General features: G+C 45.7%; 1 protein-coding gene and 1 long non-coding RNA gene across 5 annotated transcripts in view; one reads left to right on the top strand and one right to left on the bottom strand.

Annotated features, from left to right (window-relative positions):
• LOC147994991 (uncharacterized) overlaps positions 1 to 1,676 on the bottom strand; it is a 49,343-nt gene extending 47,667 nt beyond the window's left edge. The window contains exon 1 of one of the 2 annotated variants that reach the window (XR_015686919.1): positions 1,533 to 1,676. This is a non-coding gene — a long non-coding RNA (uncharacterized LOC147994991). The remainder of the gene's footprint in view (positions 1 to 1,532) is intronic. The other variant, XR_015686918.1, reaches the window with a different exon arrangement.
• The window catches only part of Frmd4b (FERM domain containing 4B), a 326,883-nt gene that overhangs the window by 119,882 nt on the left and 186,667 nt on the right, over positions 1 to 20,334 (top strand). The window contains 1 exon segment of one of the 3 annotated variants that reach the window (NM_001427301.2): positions 19,162 to 19,415. The exons of 1 other annotated variant lie outside the window; for it this stretch is intronic. In NM_001427301.2, coding sequence (NP_001414230.1) covers positions 19,254 to 19,415 — 162 coding nt within the window. In that variant the 5' untranslated portion in view covers positions 19,162 to 19,253. 3 annotated transcript variants of the gene reach the window in all.

Here is a 20,334-nt window from a genome sequence, read left to right as displayed (position 1 = left end):
GACAACAATAACGGCGATGACATACCTGATTCATAGCCTATAGTGATTGAGTATTGGCAATTTTATGAAAGCAAATCCATATATACTAGATGAAGATATTCGTGATCCCTCTATTTCCTATAGTAGGGTCCAAGCTTTTTGTCCTTAATATTAAAGAAATTGATTTCTTTTTTTGATTCTTTGGTTTTGGTGGTGGATACGTGAGTAAACTAGTCTCAACACTAAAAGTATGAAATCGAATGTCAAACTTCACAGCTTCCATTCTAAATGGCAATTCTAACCGTAGGTCCACTGAGTTGTATATAGACTTTGAATCTGGTTAACTTTGCTGTGTCATGTTTTTACTTATTTGAATTTTTTATTTAATGAAATTTATAAAATAAAATATTTTCACAAAAAAAGTAAAAGGAAAGACAAATATTCTGAGTAAAGGAATTGCCTCTGACTGGTTAAAGTGAAAGAGGCAGGGAGAGACACCAAGGCACACACCTGGACGAGAGGAAGCTGATGCTCCACTCCGCTTCTCAGGCAGTGCGCGTGCGTGCGTGCGTGCGTGCGTGCGTGCGTGCGTATTGTGCGTGCGTACTGCGCGCGCGCACACACGTGTATGTGTGTTGGCATTGGGGTTGCGGGTTAAGCAGACTTCCCCGGGCAGACATTGAAGGGTTCTGCACTAGCTGCCCTGCCCTGCTTGCTTCTCCTGTCTGCCAGGATCCACGGATTGCCTGACGGAGAGGCAGAAGCTGGAGTCTGCTCCTCCACTCACCTGAAGGACAAGAGCTTCCTCTTTGCTTATTAAAGGTTTCCTCTTCTTGAACCCCTGCACTTCGCTAGCAGCATGCTCTGTTAGTCTACGCTACAATGCCTCCCGTGTGTCCACCACTCGTGCACTTCCTTGGTTAATGAAGTAACTGCCCACTTAGATCAGTTTTTAAATGAAGATGCTAAGACTGGGTGAGCACAGAAGTCCTATGCCAATAGCTGTTAACGAACTAAGCTATTCCCCTGCCTGCTTTTTCTTCCTTTCTCTGCCACAGGTTCTCACTGTATAGCCAAGCTTTCTAGCTTCAGCCTCTGGGCTGCTGGGATTACAGGTGGGTACCAGCACAGCAGGCTACAAGTGTCGTTTTATCAGGGATAACAACCACAGCAAGAGGAATAAATCTCCATTGGGAGCACCTGTTTGAGGCCCATGAATCTGTGCTGAGTGCCAAAGCACCTCATAGTCTAGAGTTTGTACAAATGAACTAAGGCCAGTGGTGAGGATCTTGTGTAGACTTTGTGGTTTTGCTGCGTGGGCATGCGTTGCATCCAGGATCCTCTACACTGTCAGCTGCTGTGTGTAAATGTGCTTTGGGGGCTATTGTGTTCTTATATCTGCCACCCTTCCGAACCTTATTCCACCACCCTAATCCCTTCCAACCCCACAACACTAGGTAGGAGAAAAAGGTTAGAGGGGAAAGGGGGTGTAGACCTTTTTAGACTACTTTCTGCTGATTAAGGGGTGCTAAGCTCCTTGGGGCAAGACTAACCTTTGTCGTCAGGATAGCTCCAATTTCTTCTTCTCAGGACCACTTGACAAACAGTGGCAACAGAAACCAGCAGCCGCTCTCCGGGCTCTGCCATCTATAGCCTCTGAAAAGTTCCCAGAATTCCAAACACTCGCAGAAACTGTCTGCAGCTGGCAAAGCCACACCCCTGCATAGCATAATCACCTGCCGGGAAGCAGCCTCTTATCCCACACCTGGGATTCACTAACATAATTGGGTTTTTTAAGAGACCAAAATTCTCACTACAACCGTGCACACTGGGTACTCCACAGAGTGTACCGTGTTGGATTCTGAGTTTGCATGGTCTTTGCAGTCCAGGACCTCAGTGCTATACTTTCTTCACATTACATAGCTGTTCTGGGCCACTTCTCTTCCAGCCCCTGTTTGTGGTCATATAAGCACTTATATGTGTGCAGGCACATGGGGCATGTGTACATGCACACCTGCATGTGCATGCATGCAGAGGCCAGAGGACACTATCAGGTCTCTATCCTTAGGTCTGCCCACCTTCTCTTCCTTAACATTTTCTCCCTCCTTTTCCCTCCTCTCCCTTACCCTCCCCCCTATTCTTCCCGTCGTTCCTTTATTTTTTGAGGCAAGATCTCTCAGTGGCCAGGAGCTGACTGAATAGGCTAGTGGGCCCTAGGAATCCCGTTCTCCCCTCTGAAACACTGGGATAGTAAGCATGTCGCATATGTCGCCATGCCCCTCTGGGTGCTGGAGACTGAACTCAGGACCTCCCTGGCCAGCTGAGCTACATCCCTTCAGTTACCCTTCAATTTATTTTATTCTTGTTATGTATTTGTCATATTTTATTTATACGCTTGGATCTCAGTTCATTTCTTCCCGTTTGATTCCTGCTTGTCATATACAGTATCTGGAAATCAGTTGTAGTCCATACAGAGGGTTGCCTAGCTGGAGATTAGGGATCCACGAGGCCCGGAAGTGATAGAAAACTTGAGCCTTGGCTTACTTTGGAATTTGGCTGTGTTCACTCCCACATCCGTGAATTGTACATCTACCCCATGTGGCAGTGTGCCTCGGGCTCTGCGATACGATGATAAACTCACCTCTCACAGAGATTTCAAGTCAAATGTAAAATGTGTCCTTGAAGTTCTCCATAAGTGACAGAGAATCCACACGTCAGTTGGTTCGATTAATACGTAGACCTACCATCTCCGAGTTTATTTTTATTTCAGATTTTATTTTTTTATTTTGTGTTTGTTTTATCCGAGTGTATACATGTATGTATGTGGACAGTTTGCATGCCTGGTACCCAAAGAGACCAGAAGACGGCATGGATCCCCTGGAGCTGGAATTAGAGATGGTTTTAACCACCACGTGACTGCTGGTGACTGAACCCAGGTCCTCTGGAAGAGCAGCAAGTGCTCCTAACCACTGTGCCATCTCTCCAGCCCCTCATCTCATTGTTCATAAGGAGACATTATCTCAGGAGATCCTAAGCTAATGAAACTCATGTGTGGTTCTTTTTTTTTTTTTTTTCTTTTTTCTTTTTTTCTGAGCTGGGGATCGAACCCAGGGCCTTGCGCTTGCTAGGCAAGCGCTCTACCACTGAGCTAAATCCCCAACCCTCATGTGTGGTTCTTAAAGCTTCCATGTTGCTTTCTTAGTGATTGCCGTGTTTAAGTCAACCCCTTTGTGTCAGCTCCAGCCTCACAGCCACAGGAGGCAAAGCTTCCAGAACTGTGCCTCTTAAACTTTTCCCTGGATTTTAAGGGCCCAAGCTGAAATCAATGTGTTTCCTTAAACCCATCTATGGCAAGAAGGAAGTGATTGCTATAATTAGCTCATGCTCCTGGCTGGGGTAGAAGAGATGGTGGGTAGTCAATAACCAATGGCTACATCAGGTGACAGACACAAGGAGTGGGAAAATCACTGTAGTGTGTCTCATAGTATGATATAATAGTAAGACTTATGACATCCTAGAAGTACTGTCTATGTAAAGGCAGGGATATTGAAGAATTTATTGTGAAAGGCATGTTCTTTTTAACTAAATTTGAAGATTTCTGAAGTCTGCCCAGACTATAGTGCTGGGGTCTCCTGCTGTCTGTGATCATGTCTCCCACCGCATCCATAGGCTTCCTTCAGAAGGGTGGTAAGAGGCACCACAAGAGATTCCGCAGAATGAGTCGATCAACACGACTTCCTAGAGCAACAGTGCTTGTGTGGGGGTTGTTTTTTTTTAATTATCATTTATTTATGATATATATGTAAATATATATAAATATAAACAAGTATAGTGTAGCTGTCTTCAGACACACCAGAAGAGGGCATCAGATCCCATTACAGATGGTTTTGAGCAATCATGTGGTTGCTGGGAATTGAACTCAGGACCTCTGGAAGAGCAGTCAATGCTTTTAACCGCTGAGCCATCTCTCCAGCTCTTGCTGGTGTGAATCTTAAGAAAGAAGCTCAAAGTCATTCAAAGAATGTATTCAAAGAAGCATTTGAAACTTCAAAGGGATCTTTAAGATAAACAAGATAAATTTAAAAAGTTGATGAGATTGCCTTGGGACATCTACCTGGCTTGTTACCTTTGAATGTAATGTACTTGATGGAATAGTTGAAATGGTCTTGTCTTCATATATTTTCACTGCAATAAAAAGAAATTAAATTAATTTCCTCACCACAGGACCATTCTTTAATGACAGAGTTTTTTAAAATGCTTCCTTGGCTAACTGTAATCCGATGTTTGTGTGGTTATACCTTTCACATGCATATGGTGTTCGTGTACTCTTAAACTGCACATCTTTAAAGTCTTTAATTATTTTTCTTCTCTAAAAACAGAATAGTGTGCTTGGAAAAGAACATTCAAAGCTTCAGTGAAAACTGCCAGTAGCTAACTGTAATACTCTCTCTATTTCTGTGACTAATCAGGATACGGGCTTAGGAGTTCTACGATAGAAATGTAGAGTAAACTTGTAAAGACACGATCTGCATCATCCTACCCTTCCCCTAATGTAACCTCTCCTAGAAACAGAAGTAACATCTGCGTGTCCCAGTGCACTCCAGAAAGGCGCTTTGGAGACCTAAGCCACTTAGGAGGGATAAATATACCTCAGATAATCCCTGCTACTCCTGTCAGGACCACTCGGAATCAGGTCAAATTAAGATTACCATGATTTAGACTTAGACTATGGCCCGCCACCTTCTTTACTTAGCTCCCACTCTCCTCATCTAATTAGAAACACCTCACACTTAGCTGTGTCTGACTACTGGGTCTCCATCACTTTGTCCCAGCTGGCTTTTTTGTTTTCGGATGGTGGCTGGTTCTAGTCTGATACCAGCTTCAGGTTTTCTCATAATTGGAAAATACTTCAACGCCAAGTACTGTGCCAGGCATCATAGTAGTGACAAACACAGGGAGTCCCTATGCTCATGGAGTTCATGCCAGGATCAGGCAACGTCAAACATGATGGGTATTAGGACAGGGAAGATCAAGGTGGAGTCTCATCCTCATAGATGGCTCAACATGAAAAATGGGTGGGCGTTGACTGGATGAGTTATAGGTTGGAGGAGATGGTCACAGTCTGAAACAACAAGTGCCAAGGTGCTGGTGTCAAAGCATTAGAACCCTAAGTGAGATAGTGTCACCCTTTCTAGCGAGGAAGAACATGGAAGAGAAGCATGGTGGTTTTGATGAGCATGCCCCCAGTAGGCTTTGGACATTTGATCCCCAGTTGGAAGAACTCTTTGGGAAGCATTAAGAGACGTGACCTTGTTGGAGGAGTTATATCACTTTGAGTTTTCAAAAACTACACCGTACTTGCTCCCTTTGCCTCTTATTTATGGATCATGTTGTGAGCTCATGGGTGTTCCTGCTCTCATGCCTTTGCTCTGCAATCATCAACTCTGTGGTGGTTTGAATAAAAAATGGCCCGTATAGGCCTGTAGTGAGCAACACTATTAGGAGGTATCACACTGTGTGGCATATTGGAGGAAGTGTGTCACTGGAGGCCAGCTTTGAGGTCCTAGGTGCTCAAGTCTGTATGTCTCAGTCTCGTCTTGCTGCCTGTGGATCCAAAAGTAGAACTTTCAGCTGCTTCTCCAGCCTGTGTGGTGCTATGCATCCCAGCATGACGATAATGGACTAAACCTCTGAAACTGTAAGCTATCCCCAATGAAATATTTTCCTTTATAAGAGTTTCTGTGAACATGGTGTCTCTTCACAGCAATAAACTATAACTAAGACAGACTCTAACCCCCTGAAACCTTAAGCCCAATTAAACACCTTCTCTTATAAGATTTGATCATGGTGTCTTGTTACAGCAATGGGAAAGTAACTAAAACAATAAACAGTGGAGCAGCTTCAAACACTGCTGAGAGGGGAAGAACCACTCCTGCAGTTCAGTGTTATTGTTTGGATTTTGAGACTTAAACCATCATTTTTCCCTGAAGAAGTTGGAATTTCAGCATACACTGACTAGCATAGATCTGTCAGGGTGTGAAGCAGGCTAATGCTCTGTGGTGTCTGTTGAAGGAATTCTTGCTTTGAAGGACTCTAGGGTGAGAGAAATGAAAGTGTGAGGGTTAGGACACGCATTCCTAGGATGGGGACAATCATTCACAGGATGGGGACATTCAATCATAGATGGAGACATTCATTCACAGGCTTCTCAGTAGGCCGAAGTCTTAGAAAATCCCATAGTGAAAGTTGGACCAACTTTGGTTGCTCTTCCGGGAGGAATGACAAATTCAGTGTGGGCTGTTCATCCATTGGCAACGAAGAACACCAATTTCATTTTCTGCTCAGACAATTTATATGACTTGACATCCTGTGGGGTAGAAACAATTTAACAGTCCTGACACATCAGAGTCTTCTCTCGGGACTTTCTTTTTCCCCCCCATTCTTTCTTTTATTCCTTTATATTCAATTTCACCAGATTGCCTCAAATGGATGTGGAGTGCTGTCCCGCACTCACTGCTTTGCCTTTTGTTGATAGTGTGTGCACATCAAAATTAGAAACTTTAGGGGCTGGGGATTTAGCTCAGTGGTTAGAGTGCTTACCTAGGAAGCGCAAGGCCCTGGGTTCGGTCCCCAGCTCCGAAAAAAAGAACCAAAAAAAAAAAAATTAGAAACTTTAAATTAGCATGTGCTGATGTAGAAAACTAGGGGAGGAAGCCCCTCCACCAAGTCCAGCCATCCAGTAATCACAACTCAGAAAACACTGCTATTAATCATTCATACAAGATAGAGTAATGGAGGCTTGACCCATCACTGTGAATATGGAAGATGAAGAATTCAAAGTTATCCTCAGTTCAGCTACATATAAGTTAGAAGCTAGCCTGGACTCCATGGCTAGCCTGACTACGAGAGAGCCTGCGACAGAAAAAGCAATAGTAATCCACTCTATGTTCCACCATCCGTTTAGGTTTCACAGCTATGTTCACGTACATTTTTTTCCTGTTTTTCTTTTTTTTCTTTCTTTTTTTTTTCTTTTTTCTTTTTTTTTTTTTTTTTTTTTTGGAGCTGGGAACCGAACCCAGGGCCTTGCGCTTGCTAGGCAAGCGCTTTACCACTGAGCTAAATCCCCAAACCCCTGTTTTTATTTTTACTTTCTCTTATAATCTATGTTCTTCACTCATATCGGTAGAAAGTTTAACACCTTGTTTTTCGATTGCAGGTAGCAGGATTGCGTGTTTCTTGTAGAATACTTGTAAGTCCAGATAAAGTTGTGTCCTGTGTTTTTATCTTTTATTTTAGGGTTCACACACTTTACTACATATGATTCAGCAGCTTCCTGCATAGCTTTAGTTCCTGTGGCTATAACCCAATGCCAAGACATTTCTCAGCCACCCCACCCATATCCTGACAACTTCATGCCCACTAACCTATTCTCCATTTCTAGGATATTTATAGTTTTGCCTAGTTTCTTTTACCTAATATGACACCATCACTATTAGAAAAGAGTTACATCTGTCAGTGCCTGATTCCTACTTATGACTGACCAATGCAGGTAGAGTATATTCGGTATATCTGCGCATCAGGTGATAGACATTTGAGTTTTCCACTTTGTAACTACTCTAAATAACATCACTGTAAATACCTATGTTCCAAGTTTTTGCTGAACATATGTTTTCAACTCTCTTTGGTATATGCCTTTTCCTTTTCATTGCTGAGAATATTCAGTTGCATGGAAGGTGTCTTAGTTAGGCCTTTACTGCTGTGACCAAAGCAAGTCTTATAAAGGACAACATTTAACTGGGGCTGGCTTACAGGTTCAGAGGTTCAGTCCATTATCATCAAGGCAGGAACATGGCAGCATCCAGGCAGGCATGGTATAGTATAGGAAGAGCTGAGAGTTCTACATCTTCATCTGAAGGCTGCTAGCAGAACGCTGGCTTCCAGGCCCCTGGGCCAAGCATATGCATTACCATTACATTACCATATTCCTGTGTGTGGTGCTGGGTGTTGAACCAAAGGCTTTGTGAATGCCAAGGCAAGGGCCCTACCATCGAGCTTCATCCTCAGCCCTGTACATTTAGCGTCTGTTCATCATGTAGTACATGTGAATTTTTCCCCACCCTTTGGCTGATCTAAATACTGTTGCTATGAACCCTCACATATCAGTTTTTTAAATGTTTGCTTTACTTCCTGTGGAGTTTCTGGGTCATATGTAGAAGCAATTGCATCTTGAACAAATGTATCTCTTCCACAGTGGCCACAACACACTCTGTTCCCACCAGAAGAACAGAAAGATTGCCATTTCCCCATGTCTTTGCTAGCACGTGTCTTAGGGATTTTATTGCTGTTATGAAACACTATGGCCAAAAGAAACTTGGAGAGTGGGGGGGGGTATTTTTCTTACACTTCTATATCACAGTTCATCATCAGAGGCAGTTGGGACAAGAACTTAGACAGGGAAGGAACCTGGAGGCAGGTCATGGAGAGGCCATGAAGAGCCTGCTTACTGACTTGCTCCTCATGGCTTCTGCTTTTTTATAGAACTCAGGACTGTCTGCCCATGGACGGCAACACCGACAAAAGGCTGGACCCTCCCATATCACTAGTTAGGAAAATGCCCTACAGGCTTGCCAGCAGCCTGATCTTATGGAAGCATTTTCTCAGTAAAGGTTCCCTCTTCTCAAATGATGCTAGCTTGTGTCACGTTGACGTAAATATTAGCCAGCACAATTAGTTACTATTAATATTTCTTACTTTATTCTTGTGGGTTCAAAGCAATTTATTATTGTGGTTTTAATTTATACTTCCCTGGTGACTAATGATGTTGTATCTCTTTTTTCTTGTTTTCCATTTCTTCAAAGAGGAAAAATATTTTTATTCAATTTCATGTTTTATTTTATTTTTTGAGACAGGGTCTCATGTAGACTAGGTCTTAAAATCACTATGTAGGATGACCCAGAACTTCTGACCACACACACACACACACACACACACACACACACACACACACACACACTACTCCCCAGGTGCTGAGATTACAAGCACAAACGAACACCACCATCCCCAGTGTCTACAGTGTCAGGAATGGAGCTCTGGCCTCCATGTACTGTATGTAGGTAAATGCTCCTCGAGCCTAGCTACATTCCCAGCTGAGGGGACATATTTTTAGAAGGCTCCACTTTGTGTCTTATTCTGGGAAGAGCATTCTAAATCAACCCTAGTCCATCCTAGCAGGCAGCCCACAGAGTCAGAGTCTCTGAAAAAGGGAGAGATGATGACGAAGCAGCCAAACATCATCTGCCCATATATACAAGCTGACAAGGCTTGACCCAAAATGACCTGTAACCTAAATACCAGCTCATTCCTGGTGCAGACGTCCACCTTCAATGTCTTTGGTGCCATCTGGCCTTCCTTTCTTTGCTGACCTAAAGCAGATCATGCCTCTCTTCCTCTGTGTTCTCAATACTGCCCACAGCTCTTGGCACATGGGTTTCTGAGCTGTACGGACAGACAATCCCCAGCCTGGAGACCTAGGACAAGCTGGCTTCTGCTTCTTGGTGCAGGGAGTCTACTCCATAGTGAAGTACATTCTGTTGCTACCCTCAACTGTGAAGTTAATATTAGAACAGCAAGACACAAGAAATACTTTTTTTTTTTTTTTTGGATAGTTGCTTTGGATTTTCTTTTGCTTGTACTGCCGAGGGCCAAATATTTGAAATTCCTAGCAGTAATCAGAAAACCAAATTTTCTCTATCTTTAGTGAAGACAGGAAAATAGCCTGTTTTCAAGATTGCTCATATTTGTTTGAAGACCACTGTTTGTTGCCCTTCTACTGTTTGCTCTATAGGAGAGACGGCCCCTGTGTCTCAGGTGACTTGTCATCCGTGTACAGTTTCAGTCCTTGTTCTCTTGGGCCACCTTTTATTGCTGTCTTATGTAATCCTGGTAAAGCCAAAGGCTGTGGCTTTTGTCACACTCCATCCCCAGTAAAGTGCATTTCAGAGCCATCCAAACCTGCTGTAGACTGACTGTTTGTTTTCCCAACATTGATTTTTGAAGTGTGGATCCCCATGAAATGGTGTGTGGAGGTGTGGCCAGTGGGGCAAAGGAGAAGCTTGGGATACATCATGAGGATGAACTCTTATGGAGATGGTACCCATACGAGGGATTGAGAAGATCCAGAAGCTCTGATATCTGTGAATACAGATGGGAAGCCATCGTAACCAGGAAGTGCTTTTTGCAGAATTGTATTTAATCCCAATCTGGGGCTTCTACCTCACCTTTGACCATTTAGTTCCTGCATAAAAGACACACACAACCTTTATAAGATCTATCCTTTATGCTATTAGTATCTACTTTCCCATTGATAACCCCAAGTTATTACTTACTATGTTTCATCTGGGCTGCTCTTAACTCCAATTGGCCAACCTTCAGGGCCGTGTTCTCTTGATTCCCAACCCATGGAGTCTCTCTCTTCCTCCTTCCCCTTGAGGGTAGCTATCTGCCCATCTCTTATGCTGCTTAAGGCTTATTGTAAACATAAAGGTTGTTTCTCTTTTATTCAGAAGCTAAATGGTCAAAGGCAGAGTAGAAGCCCGGATTGGGATTAAAACTTTTTATAACAAATACCCCTCTTCCAAAGCCAAATGGGCTGGGCCTTTAATTTCAAGCTTCCCAGCCTCCACCATGATGAACAGTTAATTCTGCTTTTGAAACCACTTAATATGAATCTTTTGTCATGGCAGCCCCAAATAAGACAATACCTTAAAATTTCAATATGAGGACAAAGTAAATTATAACCGATAAATACAAAAGGAACTTTTGTCTCCCAGAGCAGGACTGAAGATTTAGAAGCTACACCATATAAGAACGACCTTATAAATATCTTCCCACTGGTCTTTGGCAGGTGTTCTGATTTCTCTGTATATCAGATTCATATCTAAGAACTGGGACCAAATGACCTTTTCCATCTGATCCGGGAAAATACTGTGAAAATCAACTGATGGCGTATGTGAAGCCACCTGTATTTATTTAGGAGAAAAGGATGCTATGGAAATTATTACACTTTATTTTTGTCATTGTCTATGTGGATGGAAATGAGGTGACAAGGTGACAGGTTATTGAGGGGCACTCAGTCACAAGACCGCCACCACTGCCTCTGGAAATCAGGTCAGCTTGCTGTCTGGTCCACACCAGCTTCCTTAGAGCCAGCATCAAACAGTCGCCTTCCCTCAAACGGTTTCACAGCTACATCAGTGAGGTCTAAAATGGACTGGGGAAAGTTTCTCATATCAGCTCAGTTGGTTAATGAGCAAAATGGGAACACCCAGGAGCCTAGAAGTGCACAAATACAAAAATGGCAAGGTCCTTCCTCTTGCCTTGAGTAGGGAGAATACAGTGTGATACAATGAGGGATAAAGTTTTTAGAGTGAGCATTTCCTTTCTCTCTTCTCTCCCTCCTTCTCCTCCCATTCCCCTTTCTTTCTAACATTTCTTCCTCCCCTTTCCCTTCCCTTTCTCCCTCCCTTCCCCTTCCCTCCCCTTCCCTTCTCTTCCCATTCCTTCACCTTCCTTCCCTTTGTTTCCCTTCCCTTTCCTTCCCTTCTCTCTCCTCCCCTCCCTTCCCTCCCCCTCCCCATCCTTACTCTTCCTGTTCTTCTAGAGATAGAATAATCTTGCCAAACTAGAAGCTGAATCACTGCCTTCTCATGGAGCATTATTTAGTTTATCATAGTTTCAATTTTTCGGGGTGCCATTCGTAGGCAAAGAGAATTAGCTCATCTCAAGTCCTTGGCTGTAGGAATGGCTACAGGTTCCTGCACCTGAAGACCTGCTCTACTGCCTGCTTTCCTCCTCTCCTGCTACTTGAAGACAGGGCTGAAGAACAGGATGTTCCACAGGGAAAGGAGAATGAGAACTGGAAAGGATAAAACACCTAGCCTTTGGCTTCAGTGGGACTCACAAAGAACATGGCCCTGTTGGCCAAGTCTTTCAGGGGGTGTGAGGGGGTAAGCAGGGAGTCTGCAGACCTCTGCAAGAGCAACAGCTGCTGCAAAGGGTGGCCTGTAGGGGACAACTTCTCCAACTTCTTCCATTCTGTATTTATTATTTACAAATGTGTGTGCATGTGCACGCACGCAAGCATGTACAAGCATGCATTTTGAGGATTGAATCTAGAGGCTTGCACGTGCTTTGCAAGTACTCCACTAACCTCTTTCCACAACCTTCATTTTACTGCTTATTTTCGGTACCTGGTTTTAGTGTTTTCAAGGCTAGTCTTCAACTCACTCTGTGGCCCAAGCAGACCTTGAATTTAGAATCTTTGTACCCTAACCCTCCCAGTAGCTAGCATGAAAGGCCTGTCCCAGCAGGCCCAGCACCCTTTCCTCTATTATGCAAATTAGGGGTGTGGCGGAAGCAGAGGAACTCTACTTAGTCTGGAATAGTTCCTGAGATCTACCTCAAGCTCTTTCTTTGCACACTGTGATGCACACCCTATTTGGGTTTCCTGATCCATCATCCCTAGCATCTCCTGGACCCTTGCATGCTTTCTCCCTAAAATTTGCAAACACAGAAGGTTTCTGACCTCAGGACCTTGGTTATCACAGCTGTCTGAACCTCAGACTTCTAGGCTATCACCTCCTCCTTGACTAGCCCTTCCCAGCTATCAAATCTCGGCTTAAATGCTCTTTGCTCCAGAAGGCATTCCTGATTCCGCCCTGCATGACATGCCCCTTGTGATCCTCCTGTGGCAGTGCCTGCTCCTGTATGATCCTCATTCAGACATCTGACATCCCCATTTTTCTCAAAGGCCCTCTTAAGACAGAGATAGTCTCAGTTCTGCCAGTAAGTGCTTTGCTTGAGTCCCTGACTGATAGATGATGCAGATGATGCATTTTGGCAAAGACGGCTGTGTATTTGGAGACTGGATGGACTCCTTTCTGTATTCACTGCTCAGATAGCCATTCATTGTTTGGTTCAGTCAACAGTTAGAGACTGCCTGCTCTGTGCCAGTCAGGATCTATGGATGGATAAGACTCTTTTCCAAGGTCTGTGGGTGGTTTCAGGGGAAGACAAGCTGTCGGCTTGCCCAGGAACATGTAGAAATGTGTGGAAGGCTTTTTGGTGTTGCTCTTGTTGATGAAGGGCCACTGTAGGATTTACTGGACAAAGCGGGAAGTCTGTATCAGTTGCTTTCTCCACTGCTGTTAGAGTCCTGACAAGAGCATGGAACAGGAGTGTGAGGCAGTTGGTCGCCTTGTCTGCACGCAGGAAGCCATGGAACAAATGAACGCCAGGGCTCACGTGCTGCTTTCAGTTCAGTCTAGGACCCTCTTGGAATGGGGGCCACCTATGTAGAGGATGGATCTTCTCGAGTCACTTAGCCCAGTGTAGAAAGTCTCTCAGAGGCTCCCTTTCGTGGTTCTTCTAAATCCTGTTTAGTTGACAATCCAAATAAACCGTAGGAGACACTAGATGCCTTCCAGCAGGCGTGAAGACCCCTACACAGGGAACTATGTCAGGCTGCCCTGCTTCTGAGCGATGCTCTATGACTCCTCATGGAGCAGAGGAAAAGCAAACTGCAAGTAGCCTTTGCCCTGCCTTGTCTGCCGAGCATTCACAACAGTTCATGGCCTGGGGTCACATACCTGTAATCCTAGCACTCGGGAGACTGGGGCAGAAGGACTATGGGTGCAAGGGTACACTGGGCTACATAGTATACTTTGTATTACTTTGTTACTTTGTATTTCTGTGAACAGACACCATGACTATAGTTTCAGAGGTTAAGTCTGTGACCTCATGGGGGGGAGTGGCATCTGGCAGGCAGGCATGTTGGTGGAGTGATGAGAGTTTACATCTTATCTGCAAGTGGGGCAGGGGAGGACCAGTTCCACCAACTAGGGACCATGCATTCAAATATATGCGCCCATGGGGACCATTCTTATCCAAACCACAACCCAAAGTGAGTTCCAGGCCGGACTGGCCATATAATGAGAGCAACATCTCAAGAAACAAAGTGCCAAAGAAAAGCTTAGCTTCCATAAAACAAGCTAAAAGCAAGGCAGGGAAATACCAATAGCCTATGATAGAAGTTATAGCTCCTTTTATGATAATTATTAAAAGGGGAGAAAATGAAACAGTGGGAAACAAAATTCCAGGTCTTTCTTTGAAGGCTTTGGGTTCCTTATACTTTGTGAGGTGTGAAGGCTGGAGTGGCCGATTACTTCATTTCTTCTGGCCCTTCAGGGAGGATGTTTCAGCACGAGGGGAGTAGTTGGGGTACTGAAATGCGCCCTACAGCATACCGAGCAGTATCCCAGGCCTCTCTCTGTTAACTAGGTGCCAGGAGCGCTCCTTGGTTGTGACAACCAGAAATACACAAAAACATTGCACAGATTTAAAAGCGGGGTGCAAAACCGCTCATGTTCAGAGGCCATTGAACTGGACCTTGCTTGCACCCACTTCACCAGCCTTGTGTCCGGCCTGTGTGGGTTTGCAGAACTTGGCTTCTCGGGTGAGGAGTACACCTGAACGATGTTCACGGATGTCAGGAGAGCTCTTGCTTCTTTCCCTTTTCGCCTTGCTCTTTTGAGACGGGCTTCCTCCGTGTAACACCGGCACGACTGGAACGCATCACGTAGCCCAGGCTACTCCTGAAGTTGAGCTTCATCAGCCTCAAGCCTCTCCAGGCCTAGGATTACATCATCATGCCCAACTCAGATGGACTCCTGAGCAGTCAGAGGGAGCGGATGGGAACCATGTTAGGGCTGGCTGCTTCTCCATTTCCAGGGGTTGTCAGTTTGGGCCATCTTCCTGGTGCTCACCGTTGCCGTTCTTCCTGTCGGTTGTTTAAGGCAAAGCCTACAGGAGCCTCGGGATGATGGCAACTTCTCTTTGACGTCCACAGCAGTGCTCCCAGGTGTGTGAGTAATGCTGTCAGCCAAGCATCTCCCTAAGCCTCTGGAGAGAGCTACAGGAAATTACAGTGTGTTGCAGGGATCTCAGATGCTGGGGTGAGGACAAATTCACCTCTTGAAGTAAAGGACGGGGAAACAAGGCCATTTTCAAACTGGTGTGACTTAGCTTTCTTCCCATGGAAAATTACAGACCAGCATTAAGGCGTGAGTCTGGGACCTGGTCTTGCCTGTGACTGGTCATCAAGGCTGCTCTCTTTTCTCCGACTATACACCTGCATCCCATCGGTTCCTGAAATGGAAGAGGAGGCATCTAACTGAACCTGTGTTTGATGGGAACAATGAGGCTTCTGTCTTATGGTCGAGCTTTGAGAGTACTCGATTTTCCTGAGTCCACAGGAAAAGCTGTCTCTGATGGCGAAGACTGAGCTTCTAGAAGCATTTTGGGGAAGTTGGGGCAAATCATTAGAACTGCTCTTCAACTCAAGTCACCTCTGACCCTACCCTTAGCAAAGAAAAATGACCTAAAGAGTCGTTTAAAAATGTTTTTCAAAAAGTCTTATTGGGTATGCGTGCTTGTGTGGGTACATGTATGGGTGCAGGCACACGTGTACATGTATGTGCCTGCTGAGATCATAGAACTCTATCTTGTTTGTTTTCTTTTGGCTGAGACAGCGTCTGTTACTGGCCTGGAGTTTCTGGATTAAGTCAGGCTGGCTGCCCAGTGCATCCCAAGGTTCTTCTTTCTCTGCCTCCCTAGCACTGGGATTACAAACACAGGTGCCTGTACCCCGCCTTAAAAATGCATATTGGGAGAGACAGTTTAGCAGTTAAGAGCATTGGGTACTCTTCAAAGGACCTGGATTCCAGTCCCAGCACCTACAATGGCCGATCACAAGTGTCTGCAGCTACCATTTCAGAGAATAAGACGCCCTCTCCTGGCTTCCATGGGCACTGCATGCACATGGTATATAGACTTACATGCAAGCAAAGTACACATATGCAGGAACCAAACCTTTAATGGATATTTTATCTTTACTGTTTTCCCTAAATCCAAAAAGTTCAGAGAATTTCTGCTTTTGGTAGCGATGGTGGCTGGGTGTCCTGGGTGCTCGCCTCTTGCCAGCCACCATTCTAAACATAGAAGCGCATGTTTACTTGGTCTTCCCCTGACGCCGAGTACACTCAGACTTTGCTTCAAGACTATATTCAAGGTGCTGGGGAATTTGAAACCACGGTTAGCCCCACACCCACCATCCTTCTCCTCCACAGGGTGACAATTTTAACGTGAACTGGATTCATCGTAAGGCAGGTGAAAAGCGAGACCACTAACCTCAGGCCCCGTGACTGCTGGTCCACAGGTGGACTGAAAACTTGCAATCCGGGCAAGCTCCCAAGTGCTGTTGACTGACCAGTCCGGCAAACGCTGTTATTCCATGTCTCGCTTGCAGGAAAGTTGTCCAGGCCTGGGACAAGGGTAGGGATGGGGGTGGTGGCTCAGCCGGTCAAGTGCTTGCTATGCAAACCTGAGGACCTAAGTGCAGACCCTCAGCATTCATGCCACTGCCAGGTGACTGTGTGTGCCTGTGACCCCAGAACTGGGAGGTAGAGATAGGCAGATCCTGGGGGCTCATTAGCCAGCCAATCCAGCCAAAAGGTGAGCTTCTGGGTTACCGAGAGACCCTGTCTGGAGGAATAAGGTAGAGGGACTGGGAATGTAACTCAGCCAGCAGAATGTCTGCCCGCCTGGTATGCACAGGCCCTGGGTTTAGTCTCTAGAACCACATAACCTGCGTGAAGTGCTGGCACATTCCTGTGATCTCAGCATTTAGGAGGGAGAGGTGAAAGGATCAGGAGTTCAGTATCGTCCTGACTACATAGCAGTTCCGAGGCCACCCTGACGACATAAGCCCCTGTCTGAACAAATACTAATAACGTGTACAAGTGATTGAGGAAGATACATGACACTGACTTCTAGCTTCCATATGAGCAAGCGCGGGCTCCCATAAGCACGTACATGTGAAAAAGAAAAAGAAAAAGCGTATCTTAATCACTAGCTTTGAAACCTTGAGTGAAAATGTCCCAGGCTGCAGTCAATTGCTGACATGAGAGCTGATCCGTACCTGCCCAAGTATCTTGAGAGCACCTTTTCTCAGAGGATGGTGTCACAGACACTGGGAATTGACTTGTTGGGAGTATTATTCTGGTATTCCCTAGGCTGCCAACATTTCCGAGAACTCAGTACACTGCATCATAAATATGTGTGTGTGTGTGTGTGTGTGTGTGTGTGTGTGTGTGTGCGCGTGTGTGTGTGTGTGTGTGGATCATGATTTACTCTAAAAGCCCCCCCTTTTTTGTAATTTCCCATCAGGTGACTTTTTTCCCCAAATTATGCTTGGTTCATTTTATTCCAATTCAGTAAAACCTCCTGTGTCAGATTGTGTGTGTAAACACCACGACTGTTATCCTGGTAAAGTGCAGCCAGAATGTTAATATGAATAGGCACACAGATTTGCTGCCAAGAAAGAGCACCAGATCTCAGAGCGGTTGTGTCCTCTATGAATCCCACACACTCCCTTAAGCATTTTTTTTTCTGGTGGTGAAAGAAACCTCATTTTAAAAGTTTTCCGATTACAGCCACCTTGAAACCAACAGGTGCTCCAAGGACAGATTTTTGTGTTGTTTTGGATGCTTGCGTTTGGCCTGAATTAAGATGGCTAACGGCACATTTGAAACCTAAAATGAAGCTGACTGACTGGCAGATAATCTGTCCTCAGGCCTCTGGAGCTAGTTTGGAAGAAAAGCTTTGGCCTCTTACCTCTCAGCCACTTAATAGCAAAGATAATTAGCACGGGTGTGAATCGACCAGTAAAACGTCACCATTGTCCAACAGGTAGATTCAGAGAAAAATACCTCCCTCCTGAAATCTGGTGCAGTAGATTGCTTTTATCATTATTATTATTTATTTTGTATTAATTATATCATAATGGGCTTCAGGATACTTTAACACACGTGTATAATGTGATTTGATCATTATCATCCCATTGCCTTCTCTTGACTCCGCCCCCTTGATGCTGGACCCCGCCCTCTCCCCGCGCTCCTCACTTCGTTTTTGTCTTTGTGTGTGCCCATGTGATCCAGCGAGAGTAATTAGGATTGCTTCCAGGCTGCAGCGATCTTGCTCTGGAAATGGGATAGGATTCTGGGGGCTGCAATGTACAAACATTCTCAAGGAAGATTACAAACTCGGGATATGTGGGACTCCTTGGATTCCCTTTTCAAACTCCTCAGATAATACCATTCCCTGTGGAGCTCTTAAAAAGCATGAATTGTCCCATGGCCTCTTGAGCTGAGGAAGAGCTTTTAGTTTTCCTATTTATGCATTTATTTCTTATTTACTTTTGAGCAACAAGTTCCCCATTCAAGTTTGTGATGCCAACTATGGCTAGGCATATCCTGAGGTTGAATTTTGCACCAACTGACCAGGGATCCTCTTTCGAAGCTTCTGGTTCCCAGGGAGTCTTAACTGAATGCTGTTCACAGAGGATCAAAGACGCCTTGTTTTGCTCCTGAGCCCACAGCTGCCCTGGGACTAGCCTCATAAGGGTATCGGGGGAACTTGCTTTGCTGGTGGCCACAGCAGGCTAGCAATTTTCTTGGAGACCCTCAAGTTAGGAGCAAAGACAGTCTGGAGGCGCTTACACACTGTTGCTTTGAAGCTCTTCATCTGGCTTCAGCAGAGCCAAGAAAACATGCACAATTCCCTCAGGAGTGAGATCTAAAGGGACGTGCTGCTGCATTTTTTTTTTCTTCCCCTTCTGCTTCTATAGCTTCCCCAGAGGTGTTTATCACTGAGGCGTGGACAGAGCAAGATGCAAGGCAGAGAGACCTTAAAGAGTAAAATATAAGGGTCCCGGTACTGGGTCTAGGTGTGTGTGTGTGTGTGTGTGTGTGTGTGTGTGTGTGTGTGTGTGTGTGTGTGCAAGTGCGCTGAAATGCAGCTGCCCACTAGGTTTGCAAAGAGTTGCTGGGCTTTGCCTGCAGCCCTGTGCCCTGGAGCAGCGCAGCGGGGAGTCCTCACCGGCCAGGGCTTCCCGCGCCCAGGGAGCACCCAGGGCTGGCCTGACGGAGCTTAGGAAGCTGGCGCTGGGGGGCGGGCGGGGTGACACAGCCTCCGTGCCAGCCGCAGCCGTTGGCTGGCGGGCACCCAATCCCGGGGCATGCCGCCCCAACCTGGCCGGGACACACAGTGAAAGGCGAGTTCAGTGGCAGATCTGACCCCCCCCCCCCCGGGGGCTGTCAGCTACAGCAGCGTGGCGTGCCCAGTATCGCGGATCCCAGGCTCCGAGGGAAAGCAGCGGCATGGCTTCGGTGTTCATGTGCGGAGTGGAGGACCTGCTGTTCAGCGGCAGCCGCTTCGTGTGGAACTTGACCGTGTCCACGCTGCGGAGATGGTACACCGAGAGGCTGCGGGCTTGCCACCAGGTGCTGAGGACGTGGTGCGGGCTGCGGGATGTGTACCAGGTGAGCCCAGGAGCTGGCGCCCTGGGGCCGTTGCGGGATGCCCGGAGCTCAGCTGAGAGCCGGTCCACCTGTATGATTTCATAACCTCAGGCTTCCCATATCTTTGTTTTCAACTCCTCGCGGGTAGCTTGGCACTTGGGGCAAATCCTCAGGAGCTTTAGCTAACTGTGGCTTGATGATGGCTTTTTTTTTTTTTTTTCAGTTGGGCCTGGGGCACTTGGGAGTTATCCCCCACACCCCGGACCCGCAGCAGACGTGCATTAGGTTGGAGGTTCTATCTGGCACTAGGAAAGGGTCTGTAGCTTTGCAACACAGGGTTTGTGGATAGCGACTTTGAGGCTGAGAGGATGATTTCTGTTTAATTGCATTTCATTTCATTGGGGTGGCCATTTCGGAAGCTAGGATTTCCCATCATTGCTTGCTGTCAGAGCATGTCTTAGTGAATTTGCCTTCTTCCTTCTGATTTTATTGCACTTTTCCACCAGACAGCCCCAGTTTGCAAGGCATAGCTAGGAAAACCTGATTCTGTGTTGACTGGCTTTGGGGAGGAAGAACAGTGGATTGTGAGCGCTTTGAGGGAGGCTGACAGGCTAGGGAACGGAAGGGTGGCTTGGCTGAGCGCTGGAATGCTTACGCTTGGATTTAATCTGTCGCACAACACAGCCTCTTTATTGCTTGGTTGGCCCCATCTTGCAGGCAAAATCTGCAGCAACTTTACCCAATGAGGGCAAAGACCATTCATCCTCTCTGGGACTGCAACTTGCCTGGATTTTTGTGAACAGTAGTAAATGGATATAAAAATCCTCTGTTTGGGGTTACTAATACCTTTAAGATAAAAAAAAATTAAAACTACGTGACTAAATTATAAAGATTTTACCTGGGCTTCTTTCCTGGATATATTTTTACAGTTCTCGGAATC

The sequence above is a fragment of the Rattus norvegicus genome, chromosome 4, assembly GCF_021556685.1.
Source record: "Rattus norvegicus strain SHRSP/BbbUtx chromosome 4, alternate assembly SHRSP_T2T, whole genome shotgun sequence".
NCBI classification, from domain to species: Eukaryota; Metazoa; Chordata; class Mammalia; order Rodentia; family Muridae; genus Rattus; species Rattus norvegicus.
This window is presented reverse-complemented; position numbering and strand designations above follow the sequence as displayed.